The sequence below is a fragment of the Acipenser ruthenus genome, chromosome 3 (genome assembly GCF_902713425.1).
Source record: "Acipenser ruthenus chromosome 3, fAciRut3.2 maternal haplotype, whole genome shotgun sequence".
Classification (NCBI taxonomy): domain Eukaryota; kingdom Metazoa; phylum Chordata; class Actinopteri; order Acipenseriformes; family Acipenseridae; genus Acipenser; species Acipenser ruthenus.
The window spans coordinates 13,792,298-13,810,111 of NC_081191.1; the positions used below are offsets into that span (position 1 = coordinate 13,792,298).

Sequence of the window (17,814 nt, forward strand, 5' to 3'; positions counted from 1 at the left end):
TTTTCCTACAGTCAAACAAGACATTGAAACACTCCATAGTTTTCCCTCATTGTTTAACATGACAATGTTTATTAAAAATGAAGTACAGTTTTCTTTGTGTCTGAAAAATCTAGATACAGATTACAATGGCAGCTGGGAAATACATTAAGAGAAACCTGTGTGAAATTGGTTTTGTATATTTTGGGGCTCCCTCCAGTTTTGTTTTATGACCTGTAATTGGAATGCTTGTATAATGTTTCTGAAGACTTAAAAGGAAATCTCATATTTAGTCAACTGCATGGTAAAAACCCCAGTTTAGAGAGAGCAACAGAAAATGCAGTAAAAAGAAAATCACCTGCAAGGAATGAAGCAGGGAAGGTGGAAGAATAAACAAACAATTGACAACATACTGCAGCAATTGTATACTGTGGCATATAGTATAATGAGTCTTCAGAAGGTGTTCTTCAGCTCACTTTAAAATGCTCTTTCCACATCATATACTTGTGTATGAAGGTTATTCCAGCTCCAGTTAGAACTGAAATCAAGGGTCAACATTCACAAAACACTTAACACTGTATGTTTTCCCTAAAATGAAAACATGCATGTTACAAATATTAAAATGAATAGCTCAGTAAGTTAAATTAGGCACTACAGCATTTCTTTTTTGCTAGTCTTGTAACATCAGCACTCATTTATTTTATTTTTTTTCTGCACACAAATAATGCAAACTTAGCATCGTGGTGAATCTTTTACCAACTGTTAGCATTGGTGATTTTAGGCTTATTTGTGGCCAGCTCTGTTCACATTTTGTATTGTGTTCCAATTACTACTTTTAGTTGCAAACTCAGCACCCTCAGCTTGTTAATATGAAATAGGAATATGCCTGCTAGTTCTTTTGCTTTTTATATTTTGGCTTGCGTATCTTTTGGGGGTTGGGAATCACCTTTTTTATTTTAAGGGGTTGCAAAGTTATGAGTTCTTTACTTTCCAACTCCTTCCCTTCTGGCAAATCCTCATCAAGCTTCCACTTCTTGCGCAGCTCGGCATCCCATTCCTTCTGCCCACCTTCTTGTGTGACAGTTTCTGCTCTGGAAAGACTTGTATCTTCTGTGGCAATTTTATAGTCTTGTTGAATCCAAGAAACCTGCAGTGAAGGGACTTTTGGTATTATGGCTTTGACTTCATCAGTGAAGCTTTCCGAGTTTCTTTTGAAGCCCAGTGCCAGGGCACACTTAAGACCCAGCACAGCAGCTATATTCTCACTGAGACGTGGCACCAGACAAGCAGGGACTGCATGACATACACTTAGTTGAATTAAGTGATTAGTCATATGAGCAGGCTTCACAGATTTGCAAACTAACACTAGACAAAGTTCATTCCTTTCCAAAGCCCGGGTTACTTCGTTGATTCTTATAGCCAGCTGTTTTCTGACAGACATGTCAGTCCATCCTGGTTCTGTCACTGGAGGCATGCTTTCAGGCATCTCTTTCGTATCCTCATGGGGAGTTTCCTCAAGCTCCATTTGGTCGCTACTTTGTGATTTTTTAACAGCTTGGCATTTTCTTTTTCTTTTTGGAGGTTCCCTTTTTTGCAGGCCAGTTTGTTTAAATTTATCTTGCAATAGCTGCAGGATAAAATGCATGTCCTCACTTTCCAAGGAACACCATGCAATACTGTATGGACTGTTGAAAGATGTTCTGGCAGGTACCTGCTTTACTTTCTGTAGCCCTTTTCGTACAGGTGTAGTCATCCTTCACTCTGTGTGGGTGTGCATGTACTTTTTAAAACAGTCTGCAGAAAACAGAAGGAAAACAAGTTAATTGAAGACTGTCAGTTTGTTCTGCCTGCTACAGAATTTGTACTAGTAAAAACTGTACTATTCATGTTTTGTGTGTTACATTTATACAAAGTACCCAAAAAGTCAATGCCATTCAAACATTTGACGATTACAAGGTTCAAGTCCTGTACACTTCAGTTGTTTTAGATTTTTTGGTTTTGTTTCAAGAGAGCTTTGCATAAAAATAATTATAAACCAATAACCCCTTGAGCAAGGTACTTTACCTAGATTGCGCCAGTAAAAACCCAACTGTATAAATAGGTAATTGTATGTTAAAAAATAAAGTGATATCTTGTAATAATTGTAAGTCGCCCTGGATAAGGGCGTCTGCTAAGAAATAAATAATAAATCCAGAGGATTAGCTAGACACTTCTCATTTAATAAAAATAATAATTATGACTTCTTTCACTGTTGAGTAGTGGTAGTATACACTTCTTCACTATACCTCATCCATGACGCACTACAATCTTTAATCTATTTTTGCCACAAATGGATCATTTAAATAAAAACACACACACACACACACATTATTCTAGTCTAGATGCACCAAGGTGTACACAACAAAGCTGATACCTGTGAAATTACCTATGGAACTACATGCCTTCCTAAAATCCGAATATTTTAGTGCATACCACCTGCATGGGAAAATATGTTATGTGATAACTGGAACACATCGCTTTAAAACAGTTACACAGCAGAAACAACTAAACGTACATGGCTGGTGAAACCTCCTAAGCATGCAAAACAACTGCACCTCGAGTCACAGGTGGAACATTCTCGTTGCTTGGCGCTTATTCAGCGAGGTCATGTCATTTGGATCCATTGCTCTCTCCCTTTGGTCGCTGCATCCAATCATATTCACCATCCATCTGCAGGCAGCGAGCTATTCTTACATAATTAAAATAAGTGTAGCGTTTCGAAAAGGCTGTAATCAAAGCGGGAAAGGTGCTCTGAAAAATGTCTCTGCGGGTAAATAATCTACAAATTCGCTCTTTTGTTTATGTAAACATGCACATTGTAGTTTGTATGGATATCCTTATTATATTATGTATTTGCATGGGGCTTGGATGTTTGTTATTCGAATGTTTAATTTACATGGGTTAACTTTTTTTTTTTTAATTATGTTTTTTTATTTTTTTTTTATTTGGTGTAATTTTATTTAAAATTTAGATTAATATATAATGCGCATGCCAGCATTTCCCGTTGCTGTATGCCTGCAGTTTAACGCATTGAAAACTGATTTGCTGCAAAGCATCTAGAAAGATCGCATTCATTCAGCGGATTTTGGCGTCTGAAAGAAACAATATAATAATATGACATTTTATGTAAACTGGGTTTACAGAAACGTAGTACCTCTGGTACGTGTATGACCACAAACACACCCATCACTACACATTCGATAATGCTAGCGATATTATTATATGACTGCATCTACCTGCAGTCATATTGTTTATCGTGGTCTTCAGGATACTTATTTACGTCGCTAATACGTTGCTTATTTATGTTGCTAATATGCTATATATATATATATATATATATATATATATATATATATATATATATATACACACACACATTTTACATAGGCGTTTTTTGGTGGCTAAACTACACATATGCATTGTTCACCGTTACTTGTACAAAAAGCAAACATTAAAACCATGCGCATAGGATCACTACTAAGTATTTCAAACGCCTGCCTTATAATATTAGAATGACCCTGAGCTGTATAGTGCATGGTCACTTCGGACATGAGTTTTACATCTCATCCGAAGGACATTCAGTGGGACAGAAAAAAGGTTTGTGTAACACACTGTTAGTCTATTTTAAGAAACGTAGAAAAAATGTATGAGTTTAGTTAAAGAAATTAAACCGTTTACTAAATCCGAACACTTGTCTTTTTTCAAGCAGTGTGTAGTAGTATCAATAACAGTAGCAAAACACATGTTAGCACCAGGGTCGGGTAAAACACACCCATTCAATGATCTGATTTCAAATACAGTAATGATTGCAGCAGTTGTGATGCATAGTTCACCACCTAGTCTGTAAGTCGCTTTGGATACAAGGGTGTGCTAAATGACTCATTAATAATAATAATAATAATAATAATAATAATAATAATAATAATAATAATAATAATAATAATAATAATGTCTTATAAAGATAAGTCATTTGTAACATATCAACTGAAAAGCATACACTACTTTTTAAATTACTGGAATTAAATGCCAGATTTATTAAGGGTTTGCCTGCCCTTTATATGTATATGTGTGTGTGTGTGTGTGTGTGTGTGTGTGTGTGTGTGTGTGTGTGTGTGTGTGTGTAAAACTGCATTTTGATTGATTAGTGCATTTTTAGTTAAACATTAACAGGTTTTTATGACATGTAGAATAAAAAATCATGCAAACTTTGGACTGGAACAAATGTTGACAGAACAGCTAAATTAATAATTTAATTTGTTGGCTGTGCTGATGTTGCATTTGTATCTTTTGATAGCTCTGTCTGTGATCCTACAAAGCAACACTTCTACCAGTCACACAAAAAATATATATTTCTTGTGTTAAAGTGAAAATATATTTTGGGAAACAAAGTGATCTATCAGAAAAGGGACTTGTGCTGATTTGCTAATGAGAATCTCAAACAAGGCATGAACTACTGTCCCTGAGAACAACAACAGTTAACTTATTTGCAAGTACCGAGGGACAGCAATTCAGAATATTGCACAGTCCCTGACATTTTCGTCAGTTCAGCAGAGGGGCAATAATACCTGATGCTGCCATCTAGTGAGAGCCAATGGAAGTAGTTATCACATTTGTGTACAAAATGTATCAACTGTGTGAAAACTAAAAATAACAACAATACAAAGCACGACAGGTGTCTATACTGTACTAAACTGCCACAGTGAACTTTCCACCTAGCTTTTAATGAAAATAACATTACATGAGGTTTGGTGAAAAATCACACTAGAAATCTTGTATGGTCTGTGCAGCTCAAAATATATTTTGTTAAAAATTGTTTAGAGTTGTACAAATTGGACCTGCAAGTCGTGTTAAATGTAATCCACTTTTACCTCTTTTAAGGTGTGATGCTCTCTAAGTTTTTCAATGTGTGGTGAATGATTTCTTTTGGTAGAGTGACCTGTTTAATTTGTATAAGTTTGCTGTTTTTTTCAGGCTGAATTTGAGAAAGTGGCAGAAGATGTGAAGAAGGTGAAGTCCAGGCCAGAGGATGAGGAACTGCTGGAGCTGTATGGGCTCTACAAACAAGCCACTGTTGGAGACATTAATATAGGTGGATGACTTTATTATCTTTAAAGGGATCTCTCTGCTTTGTTTAAAAATAGACTTTATTTATGTCTTCCTAATTTTTATTATTTTAACAGATCGTCCTGGAATGTTAGACATGAAGGGTAAAGCAAAATGGGATGCCTGGGACGAAAGAAAAGGTAAAATGTTCATGTTAGGTGGCTCACTGGTGTGAGTCTTTGTGATGGGTTACCCAGAATAATTAGCTCAATACGAGGTCAGTTTAATACTGATACTGTACTTTATTGACAGTATGCAACATATTTACCAATAGCAGCAGTGTGGAGTAGTGGTTAGGGCTCTGGACTCTTGACCGGAGGGTCATGGGTTCAATCCCCGGTGGGGACACTGCTGCTGTACCCTTGAGCAAGGTACTTTACCTAGATTGCTCCAGTAGAAACCCAACTGTATAAATGGGTGATTGTATGTAAAAATAATGTGATATCTTGTAACAGTTGTAAGTCGCCCTGGATAAGGGCGTCTGCTAAGGAATAAATAATAATATAGTCCAGAGACAGGCTGCGGTCTTTACTTTATTCTTCCTGCTGTAATAGTCCATATTGTTCTGGTTACATTATTCCATTTGCTTAAAATCTTTATCACTTAAGCTGAGGGAACACAAAGATACTTTGTGGCTTGGAACTTGGTTTCAGGAGACGAGGTTTCAGGCCACTGCGTGGCACACAGCTGTTTTGTACAGATGTGTGCTTATGCGAGTTTAAATCTTCCACAAGGTTATTTATAAATGGTTACACATTTCTGTGTCTGCAGCTGCTGGCTAACACTGCTAACAAACATTTCAATTCAAAGTCCAGAGAGCCCTCCCATAGTGGAAGATCAGAGAATTCATGTTATTAGCCTGATATCACCTTTAGAAAAATAACTCCTTTAAAATAGCGTCAAATACAAGTTTTTTTCCTTCTCCTTTTATATTACAGTATATCTTGAGTGCAGGAGCTGCTCTTCCGTCATAGACATACAGTATGTAACATAGCCTAGGTCTGTCTAGAACGTGTCCTTATAGACATAAGAGCCAGCACTATCTAGTGATCCTTAGATAAAGCTTTTATTTTGCTGTCAGAACATGGATGTGCACTAGATGGTGCTGGGACTTACTAATATAAAGACCATTTTGCAGATTTAGACTACAGTGCACATGTCTATATGCAGGTAACTGATAGAACCTCAACAAGACAGACATATACAAACATAAATAAAACATATTTTGAGTAATTGCAATACCACTCAGACTGATTACTAACATCATAAAAAGGCCAGGGAAAGCAACATTTTAAAAAAAAAGCAATCTACTTACTCTAGCAGATAGGGCGTTTCTGACAAGAGGGCAATGTAAGAATATGTGACTCCAGATTTAGCAGGTATAATTAAATGATGCATTACTTGGTTAGAGGTTCAAGTTCAACAGTTAATGGATGGAACAAAGATATAACATAAGCAGTACTAGTAAAATCACCATGGTAACAGTCTTTTAACTCCAAATGATCTCCACCCGCAATGTTTACAACATTTACAGCGAAGAAACATAGAAACTGGTGCTAAGTTGTGTTTTCTTCCAGAAAATCTACGATGGATCCAAGTGATGAAGAGAATATTAAAATGTACTGTAATTAATTAACATCGCTTAGGATTTTTTATACTGAAACAGTCATAATTATAGAAAATGGTCACAAAATTCCATACATTTAAAACGTTAAATACAAATTTTGACAAAAATCATTGTTATTGTTTTTTTTGTTTTTTTTTTCACCAATGTTTTTCAGTGTGTATTTGATGTCTTACAGGAATGTCAAAGGATGATGCCATGGCAGCCTACATTGCTAAAGCAAAGGAGGTCATTGACAAATATGGACTGTAAAGAAAAGTCTAACCACTGAAGTACTATGTAGAGCACTTGTTTAATTTGCAAGTGAAGACTATCCTGTATTTCTCGAACTAGGGATATTTTTCAAATCATGTTTCAACAATGGAGTTTGTTTCAAACACACTGTTAATTTTAGAACCTTTCAGAAATGTACTAAACACAAATAAAACTTTTTTAATATTGTCACATTTGTCAGTTTTTCTTTTGTGATTTTCATTGATGCAGTTTAGTTTATTCACTTTGTGCCAGCAGGTACATTATATTGTATGTCTCCAATTGATATATATATTATGTACAATTGTCCATAGGTCATACATTTTCAGACACAACTATGGGTAAATTAATCTCATTATATTTGAATCTGTTAGGGACATGCATTGGCACGAGTATTGAGGTTTTCAAAATCTAGCTACTTATTAATGAGTTCTGGTTTGTGACTGGTTGGGATAATAAGGCTATATCATAGGAATCACTTGACTTAATTTCACTATATTTTTTAAGTACATTTGCACAATCAGTTTTAATTAATTTCTCTTTTCTCTATATCAAATAAATATGAACTGGTCCATGTTGGTATTCAAATGATTGTACGATAGATGGTTTGTAACTATGGTACCGATTGCTGACTTTGAATGTAAATGCATTGACTGTTTAATTAACATATTTGCAGTCTCACTGTGGAATGACTGGAAAAAAAAATAGAATTCCAGTATTTACATCTGAAAAGCACAACATCATTTTAGTCAATGCATTTCAGCAGTCTCTAGATGAGCTCCCGGAAGCATTTGTATTTTGAATTCCCCACTGGTTAGATCCTTCCATGCTACGTGCACCATGTACCGTGCATTCGCAATCGGCACCGAGCACTGTGTTGAAGGCAGACAGAAAAAATACAGTAGAACAGAAAAGAGGAGAATACTCTGTTGTTTGTTTACAAGGCCTACATAGGGTTAACTGCAACTCTGCTTGGCAGCCTGTGACAGCGATCGAATGAGTCTTAGTGTTAGATCTCCCTTTCGACCTGTGAGAGCACGGTGTACGAGGAACAGAGTACCCTTAATGAAATGGCACGACAATTTATTCCGTAGGGTAGATGGAAGTCGGTCAGTTCGGAAGGGGGCGGAGCTATGGCACCCGAGCTCAGTGACCCAGACGGTAAGCGGCGTGGCATCCGAGGACTGGAGGAGCGGATGCGCTCGTTAACCTCGGGGTCATGGGCAAGGGTATAAATAGGGGGCATGGCTTGAGTGATCTGTTCCTTTGCATATGGTTAAATTATATGACCAAGAAGGAGCCCGTTTTGTGAGATCGACCGTGAGTGTTTTGTGTCTGTGTTCTAACACTGTGTGTCTTGTGTGTTGTTGTCTCACTAAAGATTACTGAGCACGATCCGGAGCTGCAGCCGCAGGCCAGCGACAAACCCGGACTTCACCACTCACCTTTTCACTACTGGAACTGTCTTTTGTTTTGCACCTTTTAGCACTTGAATCACGCACTGTCTTTGTGTTTGTGTTTAGTGTGGGTGTCGGAACGGGACTTTGGGATTGCGGGTCAAACCCGTAGGATTATAACGAGAAGTGATACACGCCGCTGTATCACTTCCAGCATTATTATTAGTTACAGGTTTTGCCTTGAGGCTCTGGACATTTATTAATTTAAATAAACACCCTTGCACCTGTACCAACGTTTGTCTGTGTGATTCTTCTGCACTGCACTCACCTGCACGTCATTACCACTTTGCCACACGTGGTTGTCAGAAGTAGAGATGGACTACGCAACACTGTCGGCGCTGCTGGAGCAGCTGGACAGCAGACGGGAGGTGGAGGAAAGACGGAGAGAGGAGAGGTACACTGCGCTGATCGAGAGGGTCGGGCTGGCAATACCTCCCACAGCATCAGCGGAACGCGGCTTCGTAGCGCCCAAAGCCAGGACGCATAAAATGACGGCGGATGATGATCCAGAGGCATACCTGGTGGCATTTGAGCGGCTGGCGACCACCGCGTCATGGCCCCGACAGTTCTGGGCAAGCCAGCTGGGACCCTGCCTGATTGGGGAAGCGCAGGCAGCCTACCAGGCGATGGGGGATGACGACGCCGCTCAATATGACCTGGTAAAGCTGGCTATTCTCCGCCGTCTTAATATTACGGAGGAAACGCACCGAGTGAGGTTCAGGGAGTACAGGAGGTCCCCGAACGTACGCCCCAGGGTGGTCGCGCAGAAACTCTGTGACCACATGATACACTGGCTCACCCCGGCGCTAAAAACAACTGCCCAGATGGGGGAGGCCATCGTTATTGAGCAGTTTTGTCATGTGGTCGGCGCCGAGACCCAAGGATGGATACGGCGCCACAACCCCGACACCCTGGAACAGGCAGTCAAGCTCGCTGAGGACTTCGAGGACTCCCTGGTATCCGCCCAGACCGGGCTACTCACCCCGTTACCTCAACGGAGCGGCCGAGCCCCACCTCCTCTCTCTGCTCCGCCAGCCCCACCACCAGGACCGGTTCAACGACCTCCGAGAGCACCAACCCCAATGGGCGACCTTGCCTCCTCTTCATGGAGACCAAGGTTGGCCCCCAGCTGGGGTAGAGGTGCTGCCCCTGCCCCGTTGCCATACCAGCAGCGGGACAGACCATTTAATACTGTGCCCTCCTTTCCCCCTACCTGTTTTAGGTGCCGCCAGCCGGGACATCAGGCTAGGTCATGCCCATTTGCGATGGAGTGTGACGTGGCCGTCTGTAATCTGGCATCTGAAGCGGGTAAGCGAGGGAAAAATGGTCGGGAGGGGCCTTGTATTGTTAAGGTGATTTTTGGAAATGTGAAAACCCATGCATTAGTGGACACAGGGTGTGGTCAAACCTTAATTAGAGCATTTCTCTTAGGCGGTATGGTGTGGCAGCCACAAGGTCAGGTGGCGATCTCCTGTATCCATGGAGACACGGCAACATACCCCACAGTAAAAGCATATTTATCGGTCGGTCCGATTAAATGTTCCCTGGTAGTTGGGGTAGCAGAAAGGTTACCACATCCCGTTATTCTGGGTCGGGACTGGCCCAACTATAAAGATTTATTGAAATTAAGGGCAGTCCCGGCCATACACGCAAATGTGGCAGAAAAAGTAGAAGGGGAAATGATTGGTAATGTTTTTCCCTTTCAAGCGGAAATGTTCTCTTCCCTGTTCCGGCCGAAAAAAACAAACAAAGAGAGAAGGCTGCGGAAATGGGAGGGAGCGTTAATGAGACAAGGCTGGGGGCTGGTGGGAGCCTGTTATAACGGTGAAAAACGTCAGTCGAAGGGGGTCGGAACGCAGTGTGACCGAGAGGGCGAGGTTACTGGGCCATCAAGGGCAGATGTTACTCCCGCCCCGCTCAATATACCGGACATGTGGCACTCAAATGTGAACCTAGTGTGGGAGCAGAACAATGACCCATCACTGGTGCACATTTGGGGACAGGTCCGGTCCATTGAAGGTAAGGATGTTGAAGGCGCTGGGGCACTAGTATTTCCACACTTCATTATCAAGGGGCAATTACTATATAGGGTAAACCTGGCCGCGGGCACAGGACATCCTGTAACACAATTATTGGTTCCCCCGTCTTGTCGACTGGAGGTCATGAGGCTGGCGCATGATATCCCTTTTGCGGGGCACCTCGGAGTTGACAAGACAAGGGAACGGATATTGGCTCGATTCTTTTGGCCAGGTCTTTATAAGGAAGTGTCGAAATATGTAGCCACATGCCCAGACTGCCAGCGAGTAGCGCCGGGTCGAGTGCGCCCCGCCCCTTTGGTCCCACTGCCGATTATTTCCACCCCCTTTGAACGCATCGCAGTGGACATAGTCGGCCCTTTGCTACCTTCTGACTCCGGGTATACGCATATCTTAGTGGTGGTAGATTACGCAACGCGATACCCAGAGGCAGTTCCATTGAGGTCCACTAGTGCTGCTGCGATAGCCAAAGAACTAGTGCAGATTATGGCAAGAGTAGGGATCCCCAACGAGATATTGACTGATCATGGAACTAATTTCTTGTCAAATACGCTACAGCAGGTATATAAATTACTAAAAATACGTCCCATCAGAACGTCGGTTTACCATCCACAGACGGACGGTTTGGTGGAACGTTTTAATCAGACTCTAAAGGCGATGCTGAGACGATTTGTGAATCAAGAGCAAAAACATTGGGCATCGCGTCTTCCCTACCTCCTTTTTGCAGTGAGAGAGGTGCCGCAGAGTTCGACAGGGTTCTCCCCCTTCGAGCTCTTGTACGGCCGACAGCCTCGTGGCATTCTCGATCTGTTGAGAGAGGGGTGGGAGGAGCACAAAGGCTCGTCCAAAAATGTAGTGCAGCATGTGCTCCTACTGAGAGATCGCCTAGATTTGGTCGGTCGTTTGGCCCAAGACAATCTCAGATCGGCTCAGCATCGACAACAGCAGCATTACAATCAAAATGCATTAATCCGAACTTTTCGACCTGGAGACAAGGTAATGCTGCTACTTCCCTCATCGGAATCCAAACTATGTGCTAAATGGCAAGGGCCATATGAGGTGATTCGGGCTATAGGAAAGGTGAATTATGAAATTAAACAGCCCGATCGCCGTAACAAAAAAGAAATTTATCACATAAATTTATTAAAGCCCTGGCAGGCAAGAGAGGTGTTATTCATAGCCCCAGGCAATATAGAGGATGATTTAGGGCCCGAGCTAGAACCCTCTGGCACAAAGAACATTTCGATGGGGGAACAGTTACTTCCTGATCAGCAACGTGAACTACGGAGGTTAATTGAGGAATTTAGCGATGTTTTTTCTAACACGCCCGGTAGAACTAACCTTGCTGAATATGACATTATCTCTCCCCCAGGTGTCACAGTGCGAGAGAGACCTTACCGGATCCCGGAAAGTCGACGGAGTGGCGTTCGCAAAGAGGTATGGGACATGCTCGAACTTGGGGTGATTGAGCCTTCCAGGAGCGAGTGGTGCAGTCCAATTGTGATAGTGGCCAAAAAGGACGGCACCAACCGCTTCTGCGTTGATTTCCGCAAGGTAAACGCTATTGCCAAGTTTGATGCGTATCCCATGCCTCGGGTCGACGAACTCCTAGATAGACTGGGGACGGCGAGGTTCATCTCCACTCTGGATCTGACGAAGGGATATTGGCAGATCCCGTTAACTCGTAGTTCTAGAGAGAAAACCGCATTTTCAACACCAGAGGGGCTGTTTCATTTTACAACCATGCCGTTTGGGTTACATGGTGCGCCTGCTGCCTTCCAGAGACTGATGGACCAGGTTTTACACCCACATCGTGAATATGCGGCAGCGTATATTGATGATGTGGTCATTTACAGCTCCACCTGGCGAGAGCATTTGGCTAGGATCACAGCCGTCCTTCAGTCTCTAAGGGCAGCCCGGCTGACAGCTAACTTGCGAAAATGTGCGTTTGCCAAAAAAGAAACGCAATATTTGGGATTTGTAATGGGGAATGGCAGGGTGAAACCCGTTGTCTCCAAGGTCCAGGCCTTGGTAGATGCGGCAATCCCCAAAACCAAGGCTCAAGTGAGGTCGCTACTGGGGTTAGCCGGTTATTACCGCCGCTTTATCCCCGAGTATGCCACAGTGGTTAATCCCTTAGTTGACCTCACCAAAAAGAGCGCACCAAATTCAATTAAATGGTCAGAAGAATGTCAGGGGGCGTTTAATACTGTTAAGCAGAGACTTTGCCAGGCCCCTGCTCTCATCACGCCAGACTTCACTAAGAGATTCATCCTCCACACCGATGCTTCGGATGTCGGCTTGGGTGCAGTCCTGTCTCAAATGGTAGGCGGAGTAGAACACCCTGTTCTGTACATAAGTAAAAAAATGCTCCCTCGGGAGCGCAACTACTCCGTCGTCGAAAAAGAGTGTTTGGCCATTAAATGGGCTACTCACTCTTTAAGATACTACCTGCTGGGACACTCATTTGATCTTGTCACTGACCACGCCCCACTCAAGTGGTTAAGCACAATGAAGGACAGCAATGCCCGGATAACTCGGTGGTATCTGGCATTGCAGCCCTTCATGTACCATATGGTACACCGTGCAGGGAAAGACCACCAAAATGCGGATTATTTTTCCCGGGAGGGGGGAGTAATGGGAAAGGTAGGTTTAGCCGAGTGTTCCTTCGGCTCCACTCTGAGCGGTGGGATATGTGACAGCGATCGAATGAGTCTTAGTGTTAGATCTCCCTTTCGACCTGTGAGAGCACGGTGTACGAGGAACAGAGTACCCTTAATGAAATGGCACGACAATTTATTCCGTAGGGTAGATGGAAGTCGGTCAGTTCGGAAGGGGGCGGAGCTATGGCACCCGAGCTCAGTGACCCAGACGGTAAGCGGCGTGGCATCCGAGGACTGGAGGAGCGGATGCGCTCGTTAACCTCGGGGTCATGGGCAAGGGTATAAATAGGGGGCATGGCTTGAGTGATCTGTTCCTTTGCATATGGTTAAATTATATGACCAAGAAGGAGCCCGTTTTGTGAGATCGACCGTGAGTGTTTTGTGTCTGTGTTCTAACACTGTGTGTCTTGTGTGTTGTTGTCTCACTAAAGATTACTGAGCACGATCCGGAGCTGCAGCCGCAGGCCAGCGACAAACCCGGACTTCACCACTCACCTTTTCACTACTGGAACTGTCTTTTGTTTTGCACCTTTTAGCACTTGAATCACGCACTGTCTTTGTGTTTGTGTTTAGTGTGGGTGTCGGAACGGGACTTTGGGATTGCGGGTCAAACCCGTAGGATTATAACGAGAAGTGATACACGCCGCTGTATCACTTCCAGCATTATTATTAGTTACAGGTTTTGCCTTGAGGCTCTGGACATTTATTAATTTAAATAAACACCCTTGCACCTGTACCAACGTTTGTCTGTGTGATTCTTCTGCACTGCACTCACCTGCACGTCATTACCACTTTGCCACACAGCCGTTCAAGTATCACAGCACAGTAGTTGCAGTCCTGTTGAGGTCAACTTGCCTGCGAGATCTCCATGGAGTCCTCACACTTCAGATTAGGTTAGGTTTGCTTTGTCGACAAAAAGAACATCTGTTATTTCTCACTTCCAAACTAAGAAATGTTCTGAACAGTATGCTTGAGCAACATATATAATGTATCTCCATAGACTACACTAGTCAGAGTTTTACAAGTATCCATCTCTGACTTAATTTTCTGGGGATAATTTTGTATTTTTCACAAAGTATCCTTGCGTAATAAATTTCATTTTAATTTATTCTTCTGGGACTCCTGACATATCATAAGTTCATTACCTGAACAAGGAGCATGCATGTGGCATAATGAAATTACTCTATTGAGAAAAGTGAATACAATAATAAAGAGCAGAGATAGAAAAGGCAAAGGAAATATAAATCACCAATAGCACATGAAATAAAGATCGACCAAGTTCAAACATAGTATTTCAACAGTATTCAAACATGTTATTAATCTTATAACAGGTTAAGAAGCCTTCAAATATTATTTCACCACTCAGATGGAAGGTAGGTTCTGACAAAGCAATATTGGTTTCGCGGCAGTGATTAACTGCATATTAAAATGGTCTGAATATCGTTGCGATCAGAGCCCATCCGGCTCCATTCTCCCTGGGTTTCACTTTACAAACTAAGGCAAGGTCAGAGGTATGTTTATTTTAAAAAATAAATAATGAATTAATTTAAAAAAAAAAAACATAGATGGTGAAGGTTGGGTTACTGGAAACACAAGATTTTTTAAAGTGGCCTTAGACTTAGTAGAGCAGCAGAGTCGATAGGTAGATGGATAACAAGAACAAAAGTCCTGAGGAACACAGCGACACTCCTGCAGTCAGTCCATCAGGTCAAAAGCAAGGGCAGGAAAATAAAGATTGGCATTAGGCCCTGTTTTGTTTTAGGCAAGGCGTTATTTTAGCCTCTGTCATCTTCGAGGAGGTTGCATTGTCCCGTGTCTGACAAGAGTTCTCAGTACATTCCAAAGGATAACGGTTCCCCCATAACAAAATCTTTTTTAAGGCAGTTCTCAATCACAGAGTAAGTTTCCACGGGTTGTTCTGTTGGAGGTCAGGAGCATTTATGTTATTTTCTTGGTTCTATATGTAATCCACTCAATTCCTCCATTAGAAGGAGACAGTTCTTAATCACTAAGTGTGTATGTATGTTTTAAACCCAGCACAAAAAGAAAAGGTTATCTTTAAAAAATGCATATCAAATACATTATTTCACAGTATATGGGCTTTATATTATTTAAGAAAAAAAAAAGATTATTTTTGTTAGAATTTTCCATAGCAGCACTAAAATGTATGAAGTCGATAGACCTGTCGTTTTGCCTGTTCAGCGTTGCTTTGGAGACCTCCTAAAAGCTGTGCTGGAGAGACGTGATTTATACCTAAACTTTAGTGATACTGTGAAAAGTTAAAAAAAGTCAACCAACAAAAACAAGTCAATAAACAATCAAATAAACAACCCTTGGTCACAAGAACACAAAAATTGTACAGAAACTGAGGATTACTCTGTGTTAATGCTCTTTTGTAAAGCTGTCGCATACAAATAATTCAGCCTTTCGAATGAGGTGTTGGATGCGCAAATAAATGAATTTCTAATGACGGGTGCAGTACACAAAGTTACACATACCTAGCCTATACAGTTAGGTGAATTGAAGAACCCCGGTTAGATGCTACTGGCGTCTTGTAAAACCATCCTATACAAATAATAATCATGTAGATGAAACCGAAAGGTTGGATTGGCAAATAACTAAATTCAAGATGTGGGCTATACACAAAAGTACGCTCCCCCGAAGCACAACATGGGAAAGGTATTTTTTTTGTAGCCAAACGTAATGGTCAAACATTTGCCTGTTTTCAATGTAGTCGATAGTTATTCACATAATCTAGATTATTGATTTCTTGGGATGTATGTTATTGCACATGAAGAGGGTCTTCCAGTCTATGGCCTCTACAATGACCCTGCTTGCACTAAAAGGTAATGTTTCTACCAGAGTTCAAAAGCCATTCATTATTGATTGCGAATCAACCAGTGACAGTGATATATTACAGATTTCTGCCTGTACTGCATGTCAAAGTTTCATTTTCGCTATATCTTAGGAACCTTTCATCCAATAGTGGAAATCTTTCTCTGATCTATTAATGGCATCTTCAGAACAGCGGTGAAACTAAGATGTAATTAAAGATGTAAATGTTTAAGTAGGTACATGAAAATAAAATGTTTAAAGCTGTAGCATTGCTCAAACCATTTAAGCAACAATGTACCATGTATTTGTTAAATAATAAAAATGATATAACCCAGCTGTGGCAGGGACAGGCTAATTGGGGAGTGGCCACCTGCATAAAAGCAGACAGAAAGGCTGTTGTTGAGGAGAGGAGTGGGTGAGTGTTTTAGTTTATATTTTATATTTTATATTTTATTTCTGTGTTGCCACATTGTTTAAAAACTTCAGTGAAGGCTCTGCCCAGCCTGGACAGTTTTTGTGGAATTTTGTTTAAACCTTTATTTTGGCCCTTGTGCCCTTTTGTTTGTATTTTTGTGTTATTTTGTTTATTAAATGTGTGTTTTAAACTGCAGCTTCCTTGCCTCTGAGTCTCTTTCTTGACGCAACCCTGCTACACTTTTTACTTGTAGAATGAGTTGTATTGTTATGTTGGAAGGTGGATTGGAATGGGGATGGGGGGTGAATAGTGTGGTGGTTGGGGTTGTTTTTTTTCCCAGTGGTGGAGGGGGTCATTTTGTTCTTTCAGCCAGCCTAGTGGGCTGTACTACAGGCCTTGGGGGTGTAGTTCCAATGGTTCATCATGGGTTCTTCTACCGCATCAGGGATGATAGGTAAGAATGGAAATTCAAGCTGCATTGCTGTGTCCAAACTGGAAAATGGCTATAGCTTGATGAAAATATCTGCACATTGATTCACCTGAGGAGCAATATAAAATTTTCCTACAGAATGGAATGGAACCCCTAGTCAAGATCAATGTTTCCTGTATTAAATTTAGCTCATGAAATAGTAAATTTTGCTGACTCATCCTGCTGTTTTCTTGTTTTGCTGAGAAGTGTGTGGCGTGTTTTTTTTTCTCCCAGAAGCTGTTTTAAATATCTGTAAAATAATCTTGCTTTGATATTTCTTTATTTTTGTTTATGACAGGATTGTGGTAGCTTGCACGGCCTGGAAGTCTTGCCCAGAAACGGATGCAGACAAATTCTTTCGGAACCTCAGCAAGTCATTCCATGACGTGCTGCAGCTACTCGCTCTGTCTCAGCTGTAGGCAGAGTGGCCTGAGTTTTCTCACCATGTGGTTTTTAAGACTTCCTGATTGTCAGTCAACATGCATCCAACCTTACAGGGCTAATGAGACTGGAAAATGTGGTGCAACATCATACATCAATGCAAGTGATCCACCTGCAATAACTACTATATGCAGTAAATTTACAAATAGTTTTCAATGTTTCTGATTAACACTACTAACTTGTATGCCTTTTAAGGCTTTAGGCTGCAGTTTGATTTTATCTTTTTATATATTTTTTTTATACTGTACGCAGCATTGGAGTAAATGCTTCTTGTATCTGGACCAGTGTTTTTTAAAATTAGAAGACACTAGCTTTTGGTTTTACCAGCTTAAAAAAATGGAAAGGCCACTATTTTTTTTACGCACAGTTTTTATTAGCGTATCCAATATACATGAATCTAACCACAGCCTAAATGCTCAAATAATGGAATTATTTATCAAGGGAAAGAAAAAAAACCTCTTGTGACACTAGACACAAGTGTACAATTGTGAAAAGATCATTTTT

At 41.2% G+C, this 17,814-nt stretch overlaps 2 protein-coding genes across 6 annotated transcripts; one reads left to right on the forward strand and one right to left on the reverse strand.

The window, feature by feature from the left end:
• Nucleotides 1-36: 36 nt before the first annotated feature.
• LOC117394462 (ribonuclease P protein subunit p38-like) lies at nucleotides 37-17,682 on the reverse strand. Of its 5 annotated transcripts, none has more exons than XM_033992780.3 (3): nucleotides 13,926-17,682; nucleotides 2,571-2,699; nucleotides 37-1,770 (listed from the first exon to the last, which is right to left on the reverse strand). In XM_033992780.3, exon 3 carries the CDS (start codon nucleotides 1,727-1,729, stop codon nucleotides 866-868), a length of 864 nt encoding a protein of 287 aa, XP_033848671.1. In that variant the 5' UTR covers nucleotides 1,730-1,770; nucleotides 2,571-2,699; nucleotides 13,926-17,682; the 3' UTR covers nucleotides 37-865. The 5 variants fall into 5 exon arrangements, with proteins under 5 accessions (XP_033848671.1, XP_033848670.1, XP_033848673.1 ...); XM_033992779.3 differs by having other exon boundaries at nucleotides 2,571-2,704; XM_033992782.2 differs by lacking the exon at nucleotides 13,926-17,682 and adding an exon at nucleotides 8,720-8,965.
• Nucleotides 2,648-7,186, forward strand: LOC117394463 (acyl-CoA-binding protein homolog). The gene is made up of 4 exons (XM_033992785.3): nucleotides 2,648-2,785; nucleotides 4,987-5,104; nucleotides 5,196-5,258; nucleotides 6,921-7,186. Exons 1-4 carry the CDS (start codon nucleotides 2,774-2,776, stop codon nucleotides 6,992-6,994), a joined length of 267 nt encoding a protein of 88 aa, XP_033848676.1. The 5' UTR covers nucleotides 2,648-2,773; the 3' UTR covers nucleotides 6,995-7,186.
• Nucleotides 17,683-17,814: the final 132 nt, after the last annotated feature.

Coding starts and splice junctions, on each gene's coding strand:
- LOC117394462 (XM_033992780.3), bottom strand. CDS start 1,729: ATGACTACACCTGTACGAAAAGGGCTACAGAAAGTAAAGCAGGTACCT.
- LOC117394463 (XM_033992785.3), top strand. Junction 5,105..5,195: donor TGTTGGAGACATTAATATAG/GTGGATGACTTT, acceptor TTATTTTAACAG/ATCGTCCTGGAATGTTAGAC. Junction 5,259..6,920: donor TGCCTGGGACGAAAGAAAAG/GTAAAATGTTCA, acceptor GATGTCTTACAG/GAATGTCAAAGGATGATGCC.